Here is a 20,063-nt window from a genome sequence, read left to right on the forward strand (position 1 = left end):
AGGTAAGCAAATTTGTGAGCTTGGCAAATCTAGACAACAGCAAAGCCTTCCAGGCAAGATTGGCTATCAAGTATCTCCTGAATGGAAATATTTTAAAGAGAGGAAAGCCCTCTTGGCTCCAGCTCTGCACTGCTAAATGCTAAAAGCTGGCTACCTTTCTCATCCTGGAGTGAACATGAGCAGAAGCTTTGGCTGCATGATCAACAAACTGCAGCACTTTCAAGAAGGGAGCTGCCATCTTAGAACAGGATCTGACCCACTAGCAAAAAGCTTCAGATTTTATCTAAGTAAGCAGATTACAACTCACTGCCTTAGCTGCTATAAATTGCAAAGCACAAGAAACTCAATCAGTTGAATCAAAGATTAGCCACAAGGGTCTTAATGTGGCCACAGTACTATGTATTCCCAACAGGTTCTGCTTCAGCAAGCTTGCCCAAAGGTGAATAGCCCTTGCTGTTTTGTTCTTCCAACATAATAATTTGCTACCTATTTATTTATCTGGAGTAATGGTGGGGGGACAATAGGGTCACCGCCACTGGCAACGAGAAAGGTCTCAAGATGGTTTTACAAAACAGGAGAGGAGGGAAACAAGGCAGAGGGACATCTAGTTTCTAGGTGCTGAGATCACTAGCAATCTGTCATGGTCCTTCCACGCCAATGTTATCGTTAAGAAAGCCCACCAGTGCTTCTACTTTCTCAAGGGTTAAGGAAATTTGGCATGTTCATTACTTTCTCACCAATTTTTAACAGATGCACCATAAAGCATCTTTTCTGGTGGTCCCCTACTCTGTCCAAGACCACAGGAAACTACAAAGGGTCATAAAAGAAGCCCAGTCCATCAGACAAACCAGCTTCCCATCCATAGACTCTGTCTATATTTCCCATTGTCTCAGTAAAGCAGCCAGTACAATCAAGGACACCACACAGCCCGGACATTCTCTCTTCCACCTTCTTCTGTCAGGAAAAGGATACAAAACTCTGAGGTCACGTACCAACTGACTCAAGAACAGCTTTTTCCCTGCTGCCATCAGACTTTTGAATGGACTCAACTCATGCTAAGTTCATCTTTCTCTTCACTTGAGCTATGACCATAACACTAAATTCTGCACCCTCTCCTTTCTTTCTCTACGAATGGTATGCTTTGCCTGTATAGTGGGCAAGAAACAATACTTTTCACTAATGCATGTGACGATAATAAATCAAATATGAACTACAGTAGGTAAAAATTCTGGAGGAATGAAAGCCTTGTAGCAGAGCAGAGCTCACGGCGCAACGCTTGTACTTAACACCTGGGGAGGAAAAGTGCTCTCACATTAAGGACGTAAACAAGGCAAATTTGGGACTATTTTGTGGGAGGGAATGCAGACATGGTATCTTAAAAAGGAGATATATCCAATGTCTGATGCGCAGCTGACTGAAGTTGAGGTGGGGGGGCGCACATTATAAATGACCATGGATATTTATAAATATATAAAAAGGAAGAGGCTGGCTAGGGTGAACGTTGGTCCTTTAGAGGATGAGAAAGGGGACCTAGTGGTAGGGGATGGGGATATGGCTAAGGTCTTGAATAACTTTTTTGTTTCTGTCTTCACGGAGGAGGACGTGAATAATTTGCCGGGTGTTAGCGATGGAAAGGTGGTAGGAATGGAGGGTCTTAATGACATTACTGTTACTAGAGAGGTGGTGCTCGACAGACTGGAGGGGCTGATTGTGGACAAGTCCCCAGGACCGGATGGAATGCATCCGAGGGTTCTGAAAGAAATGGCGGAGGTGATAGTGGATGCCTTGGTGGTTATTTTCCAGACGTCGCTGGATTCCGGGGAAGTGCCGGAAGATTGGAAAACGGCTAATGTTACGCCGTTGTTTAAGAAGGGTGCCAGGCAAAAGGCGGGGAATTATAGGCCGGTTAGTTTAACGTCTGTGGTAGGTAAAATGTTAGAATCCGTCATTAAGGAGGAAATTGCGAGGCATCTTGAAGGGAATTGCTTGATAGGGCGGACGCAACACGGTTTCATTAAAGGGAAGTCGTGTCTGACAAATTTACTGGAGTTCTATGAGGATGTGTCTAGGGCAGTGGATAGAGGAGAGCCGGTGGATGTGGTCTTTCTGGATTTTCAGAAGGCGTTTGACAAGGTACCTCACAAGAGGTTATTGCAGAAGGTCAGGGGACATGGAGTTGGGGGTAGGGTGTTAGCGTGGATAGAGGATTGGTTGTCAAATAGGAGGCAGAGAGTGGGGGTCAATGGGTGCTATTCGGATTGGCGGTTGGTGACTAGTGGGGTGCCCCAGGGGTCGGTGCTGGGGCCTCAGCTATTTACCATTTATATAGATGATCTGGAGGAGGGAACCGAGTGCAGGGTGTCGAAATTTGCTGATGACACCAAGATTGGGGGAAAGGCAAATTGTGCGGAGGGTGTGGAGAGTCTGCAGAAGGATCTAGATAGGCTGGGCGAATGGGCCAGGAAATGGCAAATGGAATTTAATGTTGGCAAGTGTGAGGTGGTCCACTTTGGTAGGAAGAATGGTAGGAAGGACTATTACTTACGGGGCGAAAAACTGCAGCAGGCGACGGTGCAGAGGGACCTCGGGGTCCTTGTGCATGAGTCGCAAAAACCCAGCTTGCAGGTGCAGCAGGTGGTCAGGAAGGCGAATGGGATGCTGGCCTTCATAGCGAGGGGGATTGAATATAAAAGTAGGGAGGTCTTGCTGCAGCTGTATAGGGCATTGGTGAGGCCGCAGCTGGAGTACTGTGTGCAGTTTTGGGCGCCGCAACTGCGCAAGGATATTTTGGCCCTGGAGGGAGTGCAGAGGAGGTTTACTAGGCTGATACCGGAGTTGAGGGGATTGAGCTATGAGGAGAGGCTGAATAAACTAGGCTTGTACTCGTTAGAGTTTAGAAGAATGAGGGGAGATCTCATTGAGACGTATAAGATGATGAATGGGATGGATAGGATAGAGGTGGAGAGACTCTTCCCGCTCAAAAAAGACAGTAGGACTAGGGGGCACAGCCTCAAGATAAAGGGGAGGCGGTTTAGAACGGAGTTGAGGAGGAACTTCTTCACTCAAAGGGTGGTGAATCTCTGGAATTCTCTGCCCGTTGAAGTGGTGGAGGCTGCCTCGCTAAATATTTTTAAGAAGCGGGTTGATGGGTTCTTGATAAGAGAGGGGATTAAGGGTTATGGGGAGAGGGCGGGAAAGTGGAACTGAGCAGCGACAGATCAGCCATGATCTTATTGAATGGCGGGGCAGGCTCGAAGGGCTAGATGGCCTACTCCTGCTCCTATTTCTTATGTTCTTATGTTCTTATGATATTGAACAGAGAATTCAAACTGACTAGATTGCTCTGCAACAAAGCTGGCATGAGTTAAATGGGCCGAATGGCTTCCCCTGTACTCTAATTACTCTAAATCAGCTGCCCATTAGATATATCTCCTTTTTAAGATGCCATGGACTGCATCCCTTCCAAAAAAAAGTCCCAGACTTACCTTGTTCACCTCCTTAATGTGAGAGCACTTTTCTCCCCCAGTGTTAAGTGCCGCTTGAGGTGACAACGACACGGACTGCAGATTTTAAGGTTTCGTTAGAATTGGGAGGGGTGCAGCTGGGTGCTGAAATGGGTCTCATATTATTGTCAACTTATTTAAGTAGATTGTGTTTAAATTTTACAGAAAAATGTGTCTGAAGCACTGGATTTCAGCTCCTCTCTTCTGACACCGTGTACTCAAAACAATTTTATGCCTGTTACATTTGAGTCACCTTCGTCACTGATAGCAGCGGCACGTTGCTTATAAGGAACTCTTTATGCTCATGATCTATAATTTAATTTCTGTTGCATAAACATGAGAAATTTAAAATTACTGCATTATACATAACTGCAAAAATGACCCATGGGAAGAGGCCATTAAATCAAAACTATTTTTCTTAATATTTGAGTGGGCTTATAATGCATCAAACTGTAAACATACAACCGTCTCCGTCTAATTTTAATTACATCTACCTTGAAATGTTATTTTCATCTTCCAGTGAAATGACATCATGCAGTGACAGACTTGCTCTTAAGGGACTTCAAGGCATGGTCTCTGTGGTTGCTGTAGAAACCATTATGAGAACACTACTCTTCAATTGATGTGCAGAGCACTTTAGCATTCTAATATTTGCCGGTGGGTGGGGGGTGGGGCAGGAGCGAAAGAAAAGACTAAAGAAGATAGCCACGCCAAGAAAACCCCTCGGCTCTCAAAACAATCCCATTCTTTCTTCTGGAAAAATACTGCAGTCAACCACTTCCAAAGATGCAGTGAACGCGTTAGCAATGGTCCACTGGCACAGAACAGTGTGACGTTTGTGATTAGGAGCCTGTGAGTGAGTCAGTGCCAGTACGAATATTTTACAGTTGGACAAAACACTCACATACCAACACTTATGAAACCAAGTTGGGGAGCATGCTGCGAGTGAGAGAGTAAGTGCAGGTACTCCGCACTGCCCTAGAAATGCTGCAATGTGGATCCTGGGCAGACTAGCCATCACATCTTATTACCCAAAAGAAGCACACACACACACACGCAGACACACTGTTATTGTTATGTGAACAAATACGTCACCCAATCTGCACACCCTAGATTGCATTAATAGCTAGACAGATGACCAGTTCTGTTTTGTTAGCATTGTATTAACACAAAGTATCAGTCAAAACAACATTCTGATTCTTCTAAATAGCACCACAGGATCCTTTAACCATCCCCCCACCCCATCCAAAGTTTGGTGACTCATCAAAGAGTGGTACCTCCAACAATGCAGCACTCCCTCAGCACTGAACAGCCAGCCTAGATTACGTGAATCAAGTGTATGAAGTGGGGGTTAGAGCCCATAACCTGGTTCGGAGGGGCACTGCCACACGAGCCAAACAGACACCAGGCCTGAACACAGTCCCAAGGAAGGAAAAAGTAGCTAGGCCAATGTCTTTTTTTTGAAGAACTAACCTCTTGCCTTGCCCATCTCGTGTCATCACATTTGGCAGATGCCTAGTGGGCCAGACTGGAGACACTCCAAGGCTTCTTACCAGGCTTCTTTTACCACGATGTTGCCTGGTATGGAAGGACTGGGGTATGAGGAAAGATTGAAGAAATTGGGGCTCTTTTCCCTTGAAAGACGTCAACTGAGGGGGGATCTAATAGAGGTATATAAGATTATGAAGGGTATAGATAAACAGAGGTAAGCTATTTCCTATAATAGAGACACGTAGGACAAGGGGCCATGGACTTAAGGTGAGGGGGGAAGAGGTACAACACAGATATTAGAGGGAGGTTTTTCACACAGAGGGTAGTAGGGGTATGGAATGCTCTGTCAAGTAAGGTGGTGGAGGCAAACACGCTAGAGTCCTTTAAGAGTAACTTAGACAGGCACATGACTGAGTTGGAGATGGGTGGATATAGGAGAACCTTTTAAATAAGGGTCATTAGCATTGGGGCGTCCCTGGTAATGTAAATGGGTTTTTTCTCTTTTCATTCACAGGTTTTAAGTCGGTCCACCTCGAGTCCAACGAGGGGCATACACGCAATGGGTCGTACTGGGGCTGCTCTTGGTTGTTCGAGATTGGCCTAGTGCTTCATGTCGTTAGTGTGCCTAAACTGGACCAGATACTGGGCAAGACGACAGCTCAGTGACCATCGCTGATTGCTGTGCAGACACATGGATTTGGGCCGGTGTCTGTGGGAGTTTGCGCATTCTCCCCGTGCTTGCGTGGGTTTTCTCTGGGTGCTCCGGTTTCCTCCCACGCCCCAAAGATGTGCTGTTAGGCTGATTGGCAGGAATAAATTGTCCCTAAATCAGTTTCCCTCAATCTGGATGGCCGTAAAACATTAGATAGGGGTCATGGGTAGAGAGGTGGACTGGTGGTGTTGAGATGGCGGCGCGGGCTCGTTGGGCCGTAGGGCCTGTTTCCCGGGCTGATTTTGTTCTTTCTTCTTCTTTGTTCTGCCGTTGCCGTCTGTAACTGGAATTAATCTCTCTTTTACCAAAGGAGTTAACTAAGCTTCCTCTCAGTGTCTCCTCACCGAGGTCCCTAGGAACAACTACAGCACACACGAGAGCAGGAAACCTCCTCTGATTCAGAGTCACCTTCATTCATCTAACCAAAATGTGAAGGAAAACATGTCAAGTTTGCATTTACTGCTACTCTCACCATTTTTTGTTTTATAGATGCACCTTAGAAAGCTTCCTTTCCAGATGTATCACAGCTCGGTATGGCTCCTGCGCCAACCAAGATCGCAAGAAACTACAAAGGGTTGTGGATGTAGCCCAGTCCATTATGCAAACCAACCTCCCATCCATTGATTCCATCTACACTTCCCATTGACTCAGAAAAGTAGCCAGCATAACCATGCACCCCAAACACACTCTTTCCCAACAGGAGATGCTGGAAAAAAGACACAAAAGTCTGAAATCACGTACCAACCGGCTCAAGAACATCTTCTTTCCCGCTGCCACCAGACTTAAAAAGTTCTGCCATATATTAAATTGATCTTTCTCCAAACCCTATCTGTGACTGTCACACTATATTCTGCACCTTCACCTTTCCTTGTCCCTTTTGTATTCTATGAACAGTGTGCTTTATCTGTATAGTGCGCAAGAATTACTACTTTTCACGGTATCCTAATGCATGTGACAATAATAAATCAAATAACAGTGCGCCACAATCTCGTTATTCCTGCAACCAAATACTTCATACCTTGATTAGTATTTTAGCAATAAAATGACTACAATGAGAGAAGAAGGTGAGTCCATTAGAATAATCATCCTGTAAGTATGCCAATCAATTATGTGATATGACCACACCATTGAATGCTAAACATCAAGAAAGCTGGAATTACTTTTGAAGGAAACACTGCAAGTAGCACTGCTCTGTAATTCGCTACCATAAAACATTTTGCAGGACTATCGGGTGGGTTTCCTCCCATTCTCCAAAGATGTGCGGGTTAGGTAGATTGGTCATGTTAAATTGCCCCTCAGGATCAGGAGGATTAGCTAGAGTAAATGCATGGGATTGTGGGGATAGGGCCTGGGTGGAATTGTGGTCGGTGCAGACACGATGGGCCAAATGGCCTCCTTCTGCACTGTAGGGATTCTATGTTTGCACTACATGTTTTAGTCTTTATTATAGCTATACAGAAAGAACGTGGTTAGCAGCTCGAGAATTCACAAAAGCAGTGCGGATTCAGCTGTTAAGAGGACATTTCTTCAGTGTGACGGTGTCCAACATCCTGCAACAAGCAGGCAAGCAGGAAACAACAGAATAAACGTGTGAGTGGCAATTTATTGGCTAGCACGGATGCATTCCTCGAACTAATCTGAAGGTCATATTAAGATTTCAAAGAACTACCTAGTCCCTTAGGGATAAGGATTGTCACTAACCAGAGATGACTGTCACCTATTCTTTCATTAGAGGCAACTATGACTTACGAGTCCTTTACATTAATGGAAAACCAATGAAAAATACCAGTACAATTTATTTTACAGAATTCCTTTTCAGTTAAGTAGTCCCTTGTCAGGTCATTCAGTTTAGAAGTATGACAGTTCCTTGATTAGTTTCTCTTGCAGCATTTCCTGGTCTTCACTTTACTACTCCATTATTGCTAGTTTCTACCCTACGCTCCATTCCTGCTGTGCAGCAAACCCTGGGAGTGACTTCTCCCAGATATCTCCAGCACCTCTGCGTTTGAACTGAAACAAGTACAGAGACAGATCTCCCTTCAATGCATGACAATTGTGTAGTCCTTGCACGCAAGAAACAATACTTTTCACTGTATGTTAATACATGCGACAATATATGCTGCGGCTATATAGGGCATTGGTGAGGCCGCAGCTGGAGTACTGTGTGCAGTTTTGGGCGCTGTACTTACGCAAGGATATTTTGGCCTTGGAGGGGGTGCAGAGGAGGTTTACTAGGCTGATGCCGGAGTTGAGGGGGTTGAGCTATGAGGAGAGGCTGAATAAACTAGGCTTGTACTCGTTAGAGTTTAGAAGAATGAGGGGAGATCTCATTGAGACGTATAAGATGATGAATGGGATGGATAGGATAGAGGTGGAAAGACTCTTCCCGCTCAGAAAGGATAGTAGGACTAGGGGGCACAGCCTCAAGATAAAGGGGGGGGCGGTTTAGAACGGAGTTGAGGAGGAACTTCTTCACTCAAAGGGTGGTGAATCTCTGGAATTCTCTGCCCGTTGAAGTGGTGGAGGCTACCTCGCTAAATATTTTTAAGACGCGGGTTGATGGGTTTCTGATAAGAGAGGGGATTAAGGGTCATGGGGAGAGGGCGGGAATGTGAAACTGAGCCACGACAGATCAGCCATTATCTTATTGAATGGCGGGGCAGGCTCGAAGGGCCAGGTGGCCTACTCCTGCTCCTATTTCTTATGTTCTTATGTTCTAATAGTAAATCAAATCAAAAACTTCTCTACACAAGTCAAAACCTGGAATTTTCAATTTGAAGGGACAATGGCTTAAAGCAATTTAAATAGTCACACCCCAAATCTTTGGTCATTTTCCTTTTCAGATGACTAACTTCGAGAGTAATTTTGGTAGGTCCACTCTTCCAGATTTTAAACATTAATGGAACATGGATTTGGTTCAAAGTTCTACACAACCTCACTCAATGGTTACTACAACCATCCTGGGCATAGAGTGAAATGTTCGAGGTGGCTTCCTTTTTTCCCTTCCCACTCCCCCATCCCCAGACCTAGTTGATTTGATTTGTCACATGTATTCGTATACAGTGACAAGTATTGTTTCTTGCGCACTATACAGACAAAGCCTACCATTCATAGAGAGGGAAATGAAAGTGCAGAATATAGTGTTACAGTCATAGCTAGGGTGTAGGGAAAGATCAATTTAATGTGAGGTAGGTCCATTCACAAGTCAGATGGCAGCAGGGAAGAAGCTTCTGAGGAAGTTGGTAGGCTTTCTTACCGATGGTGTCGGCATGGGGGGACCAGGACAGGTTGTTGGTGATCTGGACACCTGAAAACTTGAAGTTCTCAACCTTTTCTACTTCGTCCCCATTGAAGTAGACAGGGGCATGTTTTCCTCTACATTTCCTGAAGTTGTTGCAGCCCTGATGACAACTGCTCAAAATCAATCCTCAGTCTGAACAAGTAATCTGACAGCAGCAAATAATTGTGTCCCTAATTGGTTTCGCAAACTCGGTTCTGCTACATGTACGGATCACATTTCAGCATTTTTTGCTAAGCATTTTTACTGCCTTCTTTCAACCAACACAAAAGCAAACAAAATGAGCCCTGCGCAAACTAAAGATCAGATGAAACGTCAGATCAACTTCTGATTGTTCTTTCATGCTACGTAACTCAATATTCCCCCTCCCCACTTGAATAACATTCACCTCAATAATTACTCAAACTAATTTGCCTTTCAGTTTTAATAACAATCCACGGGCACTCTGCAATCCTTCAAATAGCTTTGGCAGCTTCAGAATTTAGCCAATTTTCCAGCCAGATTCTCTCACTCACATTCCAATGCATTCCCTTTTTGTTTTACAAAGAAAATAGATGGGGTGGGAGGGGGTTTGCAAAACGGCCACCCAGCTCTGCGAACCTGCTCCACCATTCAACATGCTCATGGCTGATCATCCAGGTCAGCCCCACCTTCCTACCCTATCCCTATACCCCTTGGACCCAAAATTCTCTCAGTCTCTGCCTTGGACATTCTCAATTCTAGAACATCCACAGCCCCCTGAGGTAGAGGATCTCAAAGATTCACAATCCAAGGAGAAGAGATTTCTCCTCTCGACCTCAAATGGCTAACTGCGTATACAGAGTCTGAATCCTATTCTGAACCATCCAACCAGGGAAAACAGCCCCAGCTTTGACTTATTTTTGTCCACCTAATGCTTCCTGGTAGCCATAAGAGGCACGCTCTCCCAGCTAAATCGCTGCCTTAAGCGGCATCAAGCACAAGGTTGTACAGGTGTACAATGGAGCACAAAAGTCAGCTGAAATGAATCACACAAGCTGCAATATTTATGAAAGCAAGTTAACGTTGTGGCTTGCTGCCTAATGTGGCAACATTGTGAAGAAAAGATTTAACATAAAGAAAACAAAGGGCACAGAACATATAAAATAGGAGCAAGAGTGGGCCATTCAGCCCTTCGAGCCAGCTTCACCATTCAACAAGATCACAGCTGATCTTCCTGCTCTATTCCCACGTCGCTTAATGTTTTAAGATGTGGAAATCTATAGATCTCAGTCTTGAATATAATCAATGACTGAGTCTCCACAGCCCTCTGGGACAGAGAATTCCACAGATTCACCACATATTTGAGGGATATGGAACAAAGTCAGGTAATACACAGGTCACAGGGTGGGCACAGTGGTTAGCCCTGCTGCCTCACAGCTACAGGGACCTGGGTTTGACTCCCGGCTTGAGTAACCGTCTGTGTGGTGTGCGCACGAATTTCCTCCAGGTGCTCTGGTTTCCTCCCGCAGTCCAAAAACATGCAAGTTAGGTGCACTGACCATGCTAAATTGCCCCTTAGTGTCCAAAGATGTGTAGGTTAGATGAAATAGCCATGGGTATAGGATGGGGGAAGAAGACATGGCTAGTTGTAGAGAAAGGTCAACTTAATGAGGTAGGTCAATTCAAAAGTCTGATGGCAGCAGGGAAGTAGCTGTTCTTGAGTCAGGTGGTACATGTTCTCAGACTTTTGTATATTTCTCCTGATGGAAAAAGTGTGCTTTTTGTACTGTAGGGATTCTATGAGTAATCATAATCTCACTTAACGGCGGACAGGTCAAGAGGCTGAATGGTCTCCTCCTCAGAAAACTGTAAATATTAAATATTAAAATGTCATGGGCTCCACCTCAAAATTGCTCATTATCACCTTGTGTGCGCAGAACCCAGCGTGTCCTAACAAATACAAATTAAAGTCTAGTCTGGATGCAATTTTGGAAGTATCTCGATTCAGACAGCTTGAATAAAGTACAACGTACCTTTAAGCGCTCTATGGCCTCTTCACCACCTGGAGTCGACATTATTCTCTCCTGCAGGCTGGTCACTGACTGAATGCCCGCTTGGTTGCTCAACGAAGTAGAGGATGGAGATGCTGTCAATGAGCCCACTGGTGCTGTGGAGAAATGGCCAGGCCTTTGATTTCCTGAAGCTAGTTTGTACTTATGCTTACTGTTCTGTATCTCTTTCAAATCTGAGTGAGAGGAGGAACGGACCAAGGGAAAAGGGGGGAAAGAAAGAAAGAGGAAAGGAAAGACGTAAGACACACGAGACAGGGTTATGGAATGGACACGCACACTAGATGGTAGTTCTAAAATAGTGCATTCTGGTTTTGGCAAGAGTAATAGTAAACAGAAGAAACGTGTGTATATGTGCATGGTAATAAATACAGAGATTGTAAAGTCCTTGAGTAAACTGAAACTACAGCAACTTTGTATGCACACATGATAGACACAAACTGCAAACAGTATGAAAGTGCAATTCGGAAAGATTAAACACAATACAGTTCAAATTCAACACAAGCACCATCCTGTAGTATGTTGTTCAGTTCAATTCTCCAACATGTTGAAATTGTTCTCCAGTTTCTGCTAAGTAATATCACGAACGTTCAAAATTACAAATTCTTTCATCTTGCCATTTACAGTTTGTCATGTGCACAAGGTTATTGCAGCTTAATGTTGCACAAGGAATTTATAAACACCCTGTATTAAAATGTGTATATATGTAAAAAAAAATACATCAGATGAACAAACTTTAGTGTAACTCATGCAATTACATATTCAACTCATCAGATTCTGTTCATTGAATATGCAGAGTTGAACCAGAGTAGGTGTTTCCCATCATACTTAGCCTTCTCATCTCATTGTCTACAATAAATAAACTCAAGGATACCCAAGGCTTTTTTTTTGGGGGTCAGACAATGGAAACCCAGTAAGTCTTTAAAACCACCATCAGTGTAGTATTAATAGCAATACAGAGACAGAGTAGCAGATCTGGTTACATTACTATTAAGTAATTAAGTAATTGGCAAAGCAGTTAGTTATATAGCAGAAGAAATTGCACGTGCACTTGCAACACAGACTTCTCTCTTGCACACAAAGCTTACAAAAACATCATGTGTTAAAAACAGCAAACACACTGGATCAAATGGAGAAGTAAACTGACATCATTATAAATTGGCATCAAATCATTCTACATTCTACAATGGGCACCACGGTAGAACAGTGGTTAGCACTGCTGCTTCACAGCTCCAGGGTCCTGGGTTCGATTCCCGGCTTGGGTCACTGTCTGTGTGGAGTTTGCACATTCTCCTGGTGTCCATGTGGGTTTCCTCCGGGTACTCCGGTTTCCACCCACAGTCCAAAGATGTGCGGGTTAGGTTGATTGGCCATGCTAAGAAATTGCCCCTTAGTGTCCAGGGATGCGTAGGTTGGAGGGATTAGTGGGTATAATATGTAGGGATATGGGGGTAGGGCCTGGGTGGGATTGTGTTCGGTGCAGACTCAATGGGCCTCCTTCTGCACTGTAGGGTTCTATAATTTATAATCTAATGTACACGCATAAATGGACAATGCTCATCATCTTACTGTACAAGGTTAGCAGTGTGGAAGATGGCTTCATAACATGTAAACATATCTACTGATGTAGTAAGATCATTAATATTTCTTTAGCTATTGGTCTTGTAAATTTAGATTTTGTTGCAAGGGTTTTGAGAGTGTGATGTAAAGTTTATTTATTAGTCACAAGGCGGCTTACATTCACACTGCAATGAAGTTACTGTGAAATTCCCCAGTCGCCATACTCGGGCGCCTGTTCGGGTCAATGCACCTAACCAGATGTGCAAAATAAACTGCAAACCTTGGGGTCTCCTCTCTTTCTCAAATCAAGTTGATGGGAGGAAGCATGTATAATATTTGGCATGTGCACATGCATTCCACCAGTTTTGTTTAATGCAGAAACTTAGACATCATGGATGTGTCAAAAAAATCTGAAACTGAAGCTGCACTCATTAACTATGAAAACATGTACAAGTAGACAGCTACAGACTGGCTGTTTGGCATATCACCTGTACCGTTCTCTGGTGAAGGGTCATCAACCTGAAAGGTTAACTCTGACAACATCTGCGGAAGGAGAAACAGACGCGCAGATTTCAGATTTCCAGCATCCATGGTATCTTGCTTTTGTAAATGTCAAATCAATTTGGCTGCTGATATCTCTTTTTGTGAAGTTACGTCAAAACTCTCAACTGCTCGTAAGAAAGGAATTAACTATACTTGGCAGGCAGAACACTTGACCTGATCAGACCATCTAGATTATGCTATAGAAAATTACCTGTTTGTCCAACATTTCATCTACTCGATTGTTTAAACAAATCCAAAGATGTGCAGTTAGGTGGATTAGCCATGCTGAATTGCCCCTTAGTGTCTGAAGATGTGAAGGTTAGATGGATTAGCCATGGGAAGTTTGTAGAGGTTATGGGGATGGCACGGGGGAGAGGGTCTGGGTAAAGTTTACTTTCATTGGTGTCACATGTAGGCTTAGGTTAACACCGCAAGGAAGTTACTGTGAAAATCCCATAGTCACCACACTTCGGCGCCTGGGTAATTTATTCTGTTAAAGAGTTGGTTGCAGATTCCATGGGCCAAATGCCTCTTCCACACTGTAGGGACTATATGATTCTAAGACAAATTATCATCCAACTTCTACTTTTACATTAAATACACAAAGTGGCAAGAAAACTCAGCAAGTCTGGCAGCATCTTTGGAGCTGGAACAGAGTTAATGTTGAGATCAACATTACTCTGCTTCAGAACTGAAGAGGAGTGAAACTGATGACAGGTGTAAAGAGTTTTATGCTGTTGAAAAAGGGGCAGGCGGAGCAAAAGAGGTCAGGATAGGTTTGTGGGCAGGGGGTATTAAATGACAACGATTTGATTGAGGTGGGGGGGGAGGAAGTTAAAGGGAATGGTAATAGTAGTATTAAAGAAATAAAACATTAGCTCAGAGTAGGTGTTAAAGTTCAGAGCTGCCTGAAAGCAAAATGTTTAATTACTATTTATTATATTGTTTTATGCACTAGAAAAGAGGAGTAAATGCTTCCAAAAAATATCTGCTTATTCAGAACTCAGGGTGCATGTTCAACATTGCATCATTCAGATACAATAAATATAACGTACTTTCACAGCATGATCTCTCTCAAGTTACTTGCGAATATCTGCATGACTTAAGTTATTGTAGTGTGATGTGATGCCATTCCTTTCTTAAATCAAATAATAAATCAAGTGACCTGCAGAAAAATAAGTTAAGAAATTGGGAGAGGGTAGGGGAGTTGGGCAGCTGAAAGCTGAGAAGATGCTTCCTGATGGTTAATGTAGCAGGTTAGTAATCCAGAGCAATTACAAACACTCAATGTCTGCAACACACACACACACACACACACACACACACCTTGTAAGCGCACATATTCGGACAGACTTCCAACCACCCCATTTATTCCAAATACTTGCACAGAACACATAAGTAGGACAAAACAGATAGTCCTCAGAAAATCTATCTGGGATCCCTCTGCAAGCGACACCACTGACTTGGGCATGCAAAGCTCACGTTGAAGCGAGGCTGATTCAAAGCAGATTGGCGGGAGAATTAGAAAGTACCGACACACATGTTTACACACATTTGATTCCACTTCCAGAGTAATCATCAGTCATTGGCTCAACTGGAGGGGTGCAGGAGGAGAACGAGAAGGGTCAAAGGTCATTCTGAAAACTCAGGCATACTCGTTTTCAGTTGAATATTAGACTTGCAAAGCACTTCACCGAAACTTAAAAAGGTACAGTATCCCTTTCATTCCAAGTTGTATCAAGACAGCCCAAAAATAAGTCACGAAAGGCTTCCTTCATAAAACGCAACTCTGACACAGACCATAATGATGCCTACGTGGATTTGTGCTAGACTTCCAACAACCCCCATCCCAAAATGCCATTAGATTTACATCAACAGATTCCCTTGAAATAGGGGATACTGGACCTTTAGATGTAATTGTTCATATTAAAGTACGAAACATTCACACGTTAAGGAATAGCTGTAATTGCTCAATTGTACGTGGAAAATTAGCATTCAGGTTTCTAATCTGAAACTTTATCGTCACAATCTCAATCAATAACAATTTTTAAGGAATGGGAATGAAGGACATTTTCTTTTAAAATGCCTACCTTCTAACACTATGTTAGACAAAGAAGAAACTTGGATTATCTGAGAATCAGACACAGATGATATTTCTTAAATGCCAACCTTAAAGTTCACATGCAAGTTACAAGTCATAGGGAGGATGAAACTGCACTCGAGGGGGCACAGAGGAGATTCGCTGGGATGTTGCATGCGATGGAGAATTTCAGCTATAATGAGATACTGAATGGCCTTGGATTGTTTACTTTAGAGCAGAGAAGGCTGAGTGGGGACATGATTGAGGTGTATAAGATTATGAGGGCACTGACAGGGTGAATAGGAGGCAGCTGTTCTCCTTGGTTGAGGGGTCAATAATGAGGGGACATGGTTTTAGGGTATGGGGCAAGAGATTCAGAGGGGATTTCAGAAAACATTTTTTCCCCCACACAGAGGGTGGTGGGAATCTGTGACGTATTGCCTGGGAAGGTAGTGGAGGCTGGAAATCTTACAACCTTTAAAAAATATTTGGATGAGCACTTGAAACATCATAACATACAGGACAAGTGCTGGAAAATGGGATTAGTGTGACTTTAGTGGTAGTTACTCAATGGGCTGAAGGTCCTTTTCCACACAAATATACAAAATACTACTTATGTGGATTTCGGCTACATCTCAGTCTTTAAGGTCACCAAGAAAACATTGTTATCTGAGGTGGAATTCAGGACTGGGTTAAATGTGCCAATGAGCAAGACTGATCCTTGTGATCAGCAGTACGTCATCTTTGTTGGGTTGCTGAGGATCCATTTCCTCTTTCTTCAGAGAGTTTCAGTTCCAGTAGATATTTGCTGGTTTTGCCAGGACAGGCAGCACAAGAAGAATTGCCTTTGAAGGCAGGTGGATGAAACTCCCATTAAAAAAAAAGTCCTTGCTGGGCATTTGTTCCCCATCTCCAGCCTAGCTTGGAAACTAGTCAAGCCACTGTGTTTTCTGACCACTCCTGTGACAAAAATCACTCTGGGCAGCATTTCTTAAGTTCACAAGACATTGCATATAGGAAGACCTTGAAAATAGGTGCATGTTATGGAAGAAATAAGCCATGTAATTAATTTCAGATGGTAAGATAACTATATTAAATAAAAGCAGTTAATGAAGCAACGTATCATGGTCTAAACTCTCGGACACTATATAAATTTCAATTGCTGATTTCACCTTCAAACACATCTAATTTCTCTCTGGTAACTTCCAATTAAATTTTAGTGAAGAACACACCTAGAAAGGTCAAGGCAAATGTTCACTGCAATCCACCATGTCTTCCTTTTATTACAGCAGGGTGCCATGTAGAGCTACAGATGGGTTTGCAGTAGAAGACTACAAAGAGATAGATTTGTGTTAAGGAGTTCTGCTCAGTAAGGAGTGTGTTTAAGCACCCTCAACATTCTCCTCTTCAGCAGATATTGTCACATATCAAGTTACTGCAGGGCTCAGTCTGTACAGAGAAGCCCACACCAAGAGTAACCATGCTGATTTTAGAAGGAAGACCTTTATGGTCATGTTACATGGTGATGCCTTCCTGAGAATTCTACATAATGTGGAACTGCATGTGGTCAGCATTACAAAAATAAGGGTTTGCTGCGTATATGTTTTAACTCTGATTATATATCTTAAAATGTTTACTTTGCAACACTCTCCAGGTGATGGGCTATTAGTGACAATATTAATGCGTCACGAGAGCTGAACAACTGTTTTAGCTAAATGAAAATGATATATTCTTCTCTCTGGGTGGTAGGAAATTATTTGAGATTCTTGAATTTGATCAGTGATGCTATTGCTTAGGATTACACTCGGCCGTGTTAATACACACTGTCATTCACACATACAAAGAAACCAGAAGATTAGTATTGGATTACCCTTTAGATCTTAAATAGCCATCATTAAAAGAATTTCTGCATTAACAGTGAGACTGAATGAAACCTAGTGAAAAGCATAGAAGATGGTGGTATTTGAATAAGATTCTTTCTTCCTCAATGGAGGGTTCCACTGCCCTAAACAATCCTCATGACCACAGCAGCAGACATCCTTTAATTACTGAGGATATCTTAAAAGGTCATGCTTAGTGTTTAATCTACTTACTGTCTAAGATATCTCCCAGACCCTGAGAACACAGCAAGTCCTTCAATCTTGTGACTTCGTCCTTCAATTCCCGGATAAGTTTTGCATTCGGATCTTCATTAATCACTGCATTGCACTTGATTTGCTTTGCACGATCTGCATACCTACAAAACGAAAAAGCCAATAAAATGTTTCAAAGCATGCCAGAAATAGAACATTAACCCAAAACAGAACAAGTGTCAAGACTTGCCAACAATTATACATGACCAAATCATGAATTTCATTACATCCTTCCCACCTCTGAGAAATATTAGATAATGATCAATGACTCACTTAATGGGTGGTGAAAGGATTAAGTAGTAAACTTTTGGATGAAGCTCCATACAAAAATACATCAACGTATAAAATTGAACAGCATGCACAAAGCCTAGCCAGGGAAGCATTTTATTTTAAATTCATTTATGAGATATGGGTGTTGCTGGTAAGCACAGTAAGAAGTTTCACAACATCAGGTTCAAGTCCAACCAGTTTATTTGATAGCAATACCACAAGCTTTCGGAAACGGTATTCCTTCATCAGGTTCCACATACATAAGAATATAAGAAACAGGAGCAGGAGTAGGCCATCTAGCCCTTCGAGCCTGCCCCGCCGTTCAACAAGATCATGGCTGATCTGAAGTGGATCAGTTCCACTTTCCCGCTTTCTCCCCATGACCCTTAATTCCCCTGTCTATCAGAAACCTATCTACCCATGACTTAAATACATTTAGCGAGGCAGCCTCCACCACTTCAATGGGCAGGGAATTCCAGAGATTCACCACCCTTTGAGTGAAGAAGTTCCTCCTCAACTCTGACCTAAGCTGCCCCCCCTCTTATCTTGAGGCTGTGCCCTCTAGTCCTGCTATCCTTTCTAAGCGGGAAGAATCTCTCTACCTCTACCCTATCCATCCCCTTCATTATCTTACACGTCTCTATAAGATCCCCCCTCATCCTTCTAAACTCCAACGAGTACAGACCTAGTCTATTTAGTCTCTCTTCATAGTCCAACCCCCTCATCTCCGGTATCAGCCTAGTGAACCTTCTCTGCACTCCGTCCATGAAGGAACTCCCTCCCTGATGAAGGAACACCGTTTCCGAAAGCTTGTGGGATTACTATCAAATAAACTGATTGGGCTTAAACCTGGTGTTGTGAGACTTCTCACTGTGTTTACCCCAGTCCAACGCTGGCATCTCTACATTCATGTTGCTGGTAAGGCCAGCATTTATTGCCCATCCCCAATTGCTGCTGAGAAGGTGTTGGTGAGCTGTCTTCTTGAAGCCCTGAAGCTTGTGTTGTGAAGATTCTCCCAAAGCGATGTTAAGGGGAGAGTTCCAGAATTTTCATCCAGTGAGAATGAAGGAGCAGTGATATATCGCTGAGTCAGGTCAGTGTGTGACTGGGAGCTGATGGCGTTCCTTGCGTCTGCTGCTCTTGGACTTCTAGGTTGCAAGGTCGCAGATTGGGGGGCGGTGGGGAGGGGGGATTCTTTTGAAGGTCCTTTGGCAAATTGCTGTAGTGCATCTTGCAGATGGAACGCACAATGGCCACACCGCACTGAAGGGAATGAATAAGGTACGTGGCCAGATAACAGCCCTAAAAATCCTCAGATCAGACATTCTGAAATTGCATTAGCCGTGTGTTAAAATACAAAAAAAGATGACACTGCAATATCAAAGGTTTAAGGTTAGGCTTTCATTTCACTTTTCAATCCCGAAACTCGCACTAATGAATTAAACTTGAGCAAATCAGAAGCTGCTGTCAGGTAAAGGTGACTTTTACTGAATTTGACCTTCTCAGGAATTCAAGCCTACTATGGAGATGCAAATTAATTCCTTTCTGGTGGAATCATCACAACTACAGCCCTCAAAACTTAAGCAAGTTCACTCAAGATCCTTAGACAGCACCTTCAAAACCCATGACCACTTCCACCTAAAAGAACAAGGTCAACAGATACATGGGAACACCTGAAGATTCCTCTCCAAGCTACTCACCATCCTGACTTGGAAATATATTGGCCGCACTTTCACACTCGCTGGGTCAAAATCCTGGAATTCCTTCCTTAACGGCATTGTGGGTCAACCCACAGTACGTGAACTGCAGCCAAGGCAGCTCACCACCACCTTCTCCAGGCAACAAGTATGGGCAATAAATGCTGGCCAGCCAGCAACACCCGTATCCCATGAATGAATAAATGAATAAAGAAAAAGCACTGGAAGATGTTAAAAAATAGATATACCTTAAAGTGCTGAGAGTTTCATCATAGTTTATGTCAGCTGGACTGAGAGCAGCAACCATAGCGGTACGTGAGTTTCCACCTGAGACAAACACACCACAATCAGCATCTATAAACCTATTCTTAAAATTAGCAGCATTAATGACACAGGTAACTAAGTGATAACTTCTGATTTAATTTACTTTCCAACAATACTGCACTGGAATACAAATCTAATCTATCTAGTATTGGAGGCAGTCCAGAGAAGGTTCACTCAGTTGATCCTGAGTATGGAGGGATTTGTTTTTTTTATGAGAGGTTGAGTAGATTGGGCCTGTATTCATTTGAGATTAGAAGAATGAGAGGTGACCTTATTGAGACATTTGGATTCTGAGAAGGCTGGACGGGGTAGACACAGAGGTTTTATTTCCACTTGTGGGAGAGTCTAGGACCAGACGGTATAATCTCACAGTACGGGGTCATCCATTTATGAAGGAGATGAGGAGAAATTTCTTCCCTCAGG

General features: G+C 43.2%; 1 protein-coding gene across 21 annotated transcripts in view; it reads right to left on the reverse strand.

Annotated features, from left to right (window-relative positions):
- The window catches only part of kif1b (kinesin family member 1B), a 223,871-nt gene that overhangs the window by 120,619 nt on the left and 83,189 nt on the right, over positions 1-20,063 (reverse strand). For 12 of the 21 annotated variants that reach the window (XM_080215347.1, XM_080215368.1, XM_080215367.1 and 9 more), the window contains 3 exons: positions 19,565-19,643; positions 17,311-17,453; positions 10,999-11,210 (listed from right to left, as the gene is read on the reverse strand). In XM_080215347.1, the coding sequence (XP_080071473.1) occupies positions 10,999-11,210; positions 17,311-17,453; positions 19,565-19,643 (434 nt within the window). Of the gene's footprint in view, positions 1-10,998; positions 11,211-14,689; positions 14,732-17,310; positions 17,454-19,564; positions 19,644-20,063 lie in introns of all 21 variants that reach the window. The other 9 variants (XM_080215363.1, XM_080215361.1, XM_080215351.1 and 6 more) reach the window with 2 other exon arrangements.

This window comes from Carcharhinus amblyrhynchos, chromosome 30 (assembly GCF_965287045.1).
Source record: "Carcharhinus amblyrhynchos chromosome 30, sCarAmb.v2.hapA, whole genome shotgun sequence".
NCBI classification, from domain to species: Eukaryota; Metazoa; Chordata; class Chondrichthyes; order Carcharhiniformes; family Carcharhinidae; genus Carcharhinus; species Carcharhinus amblyrhynchos.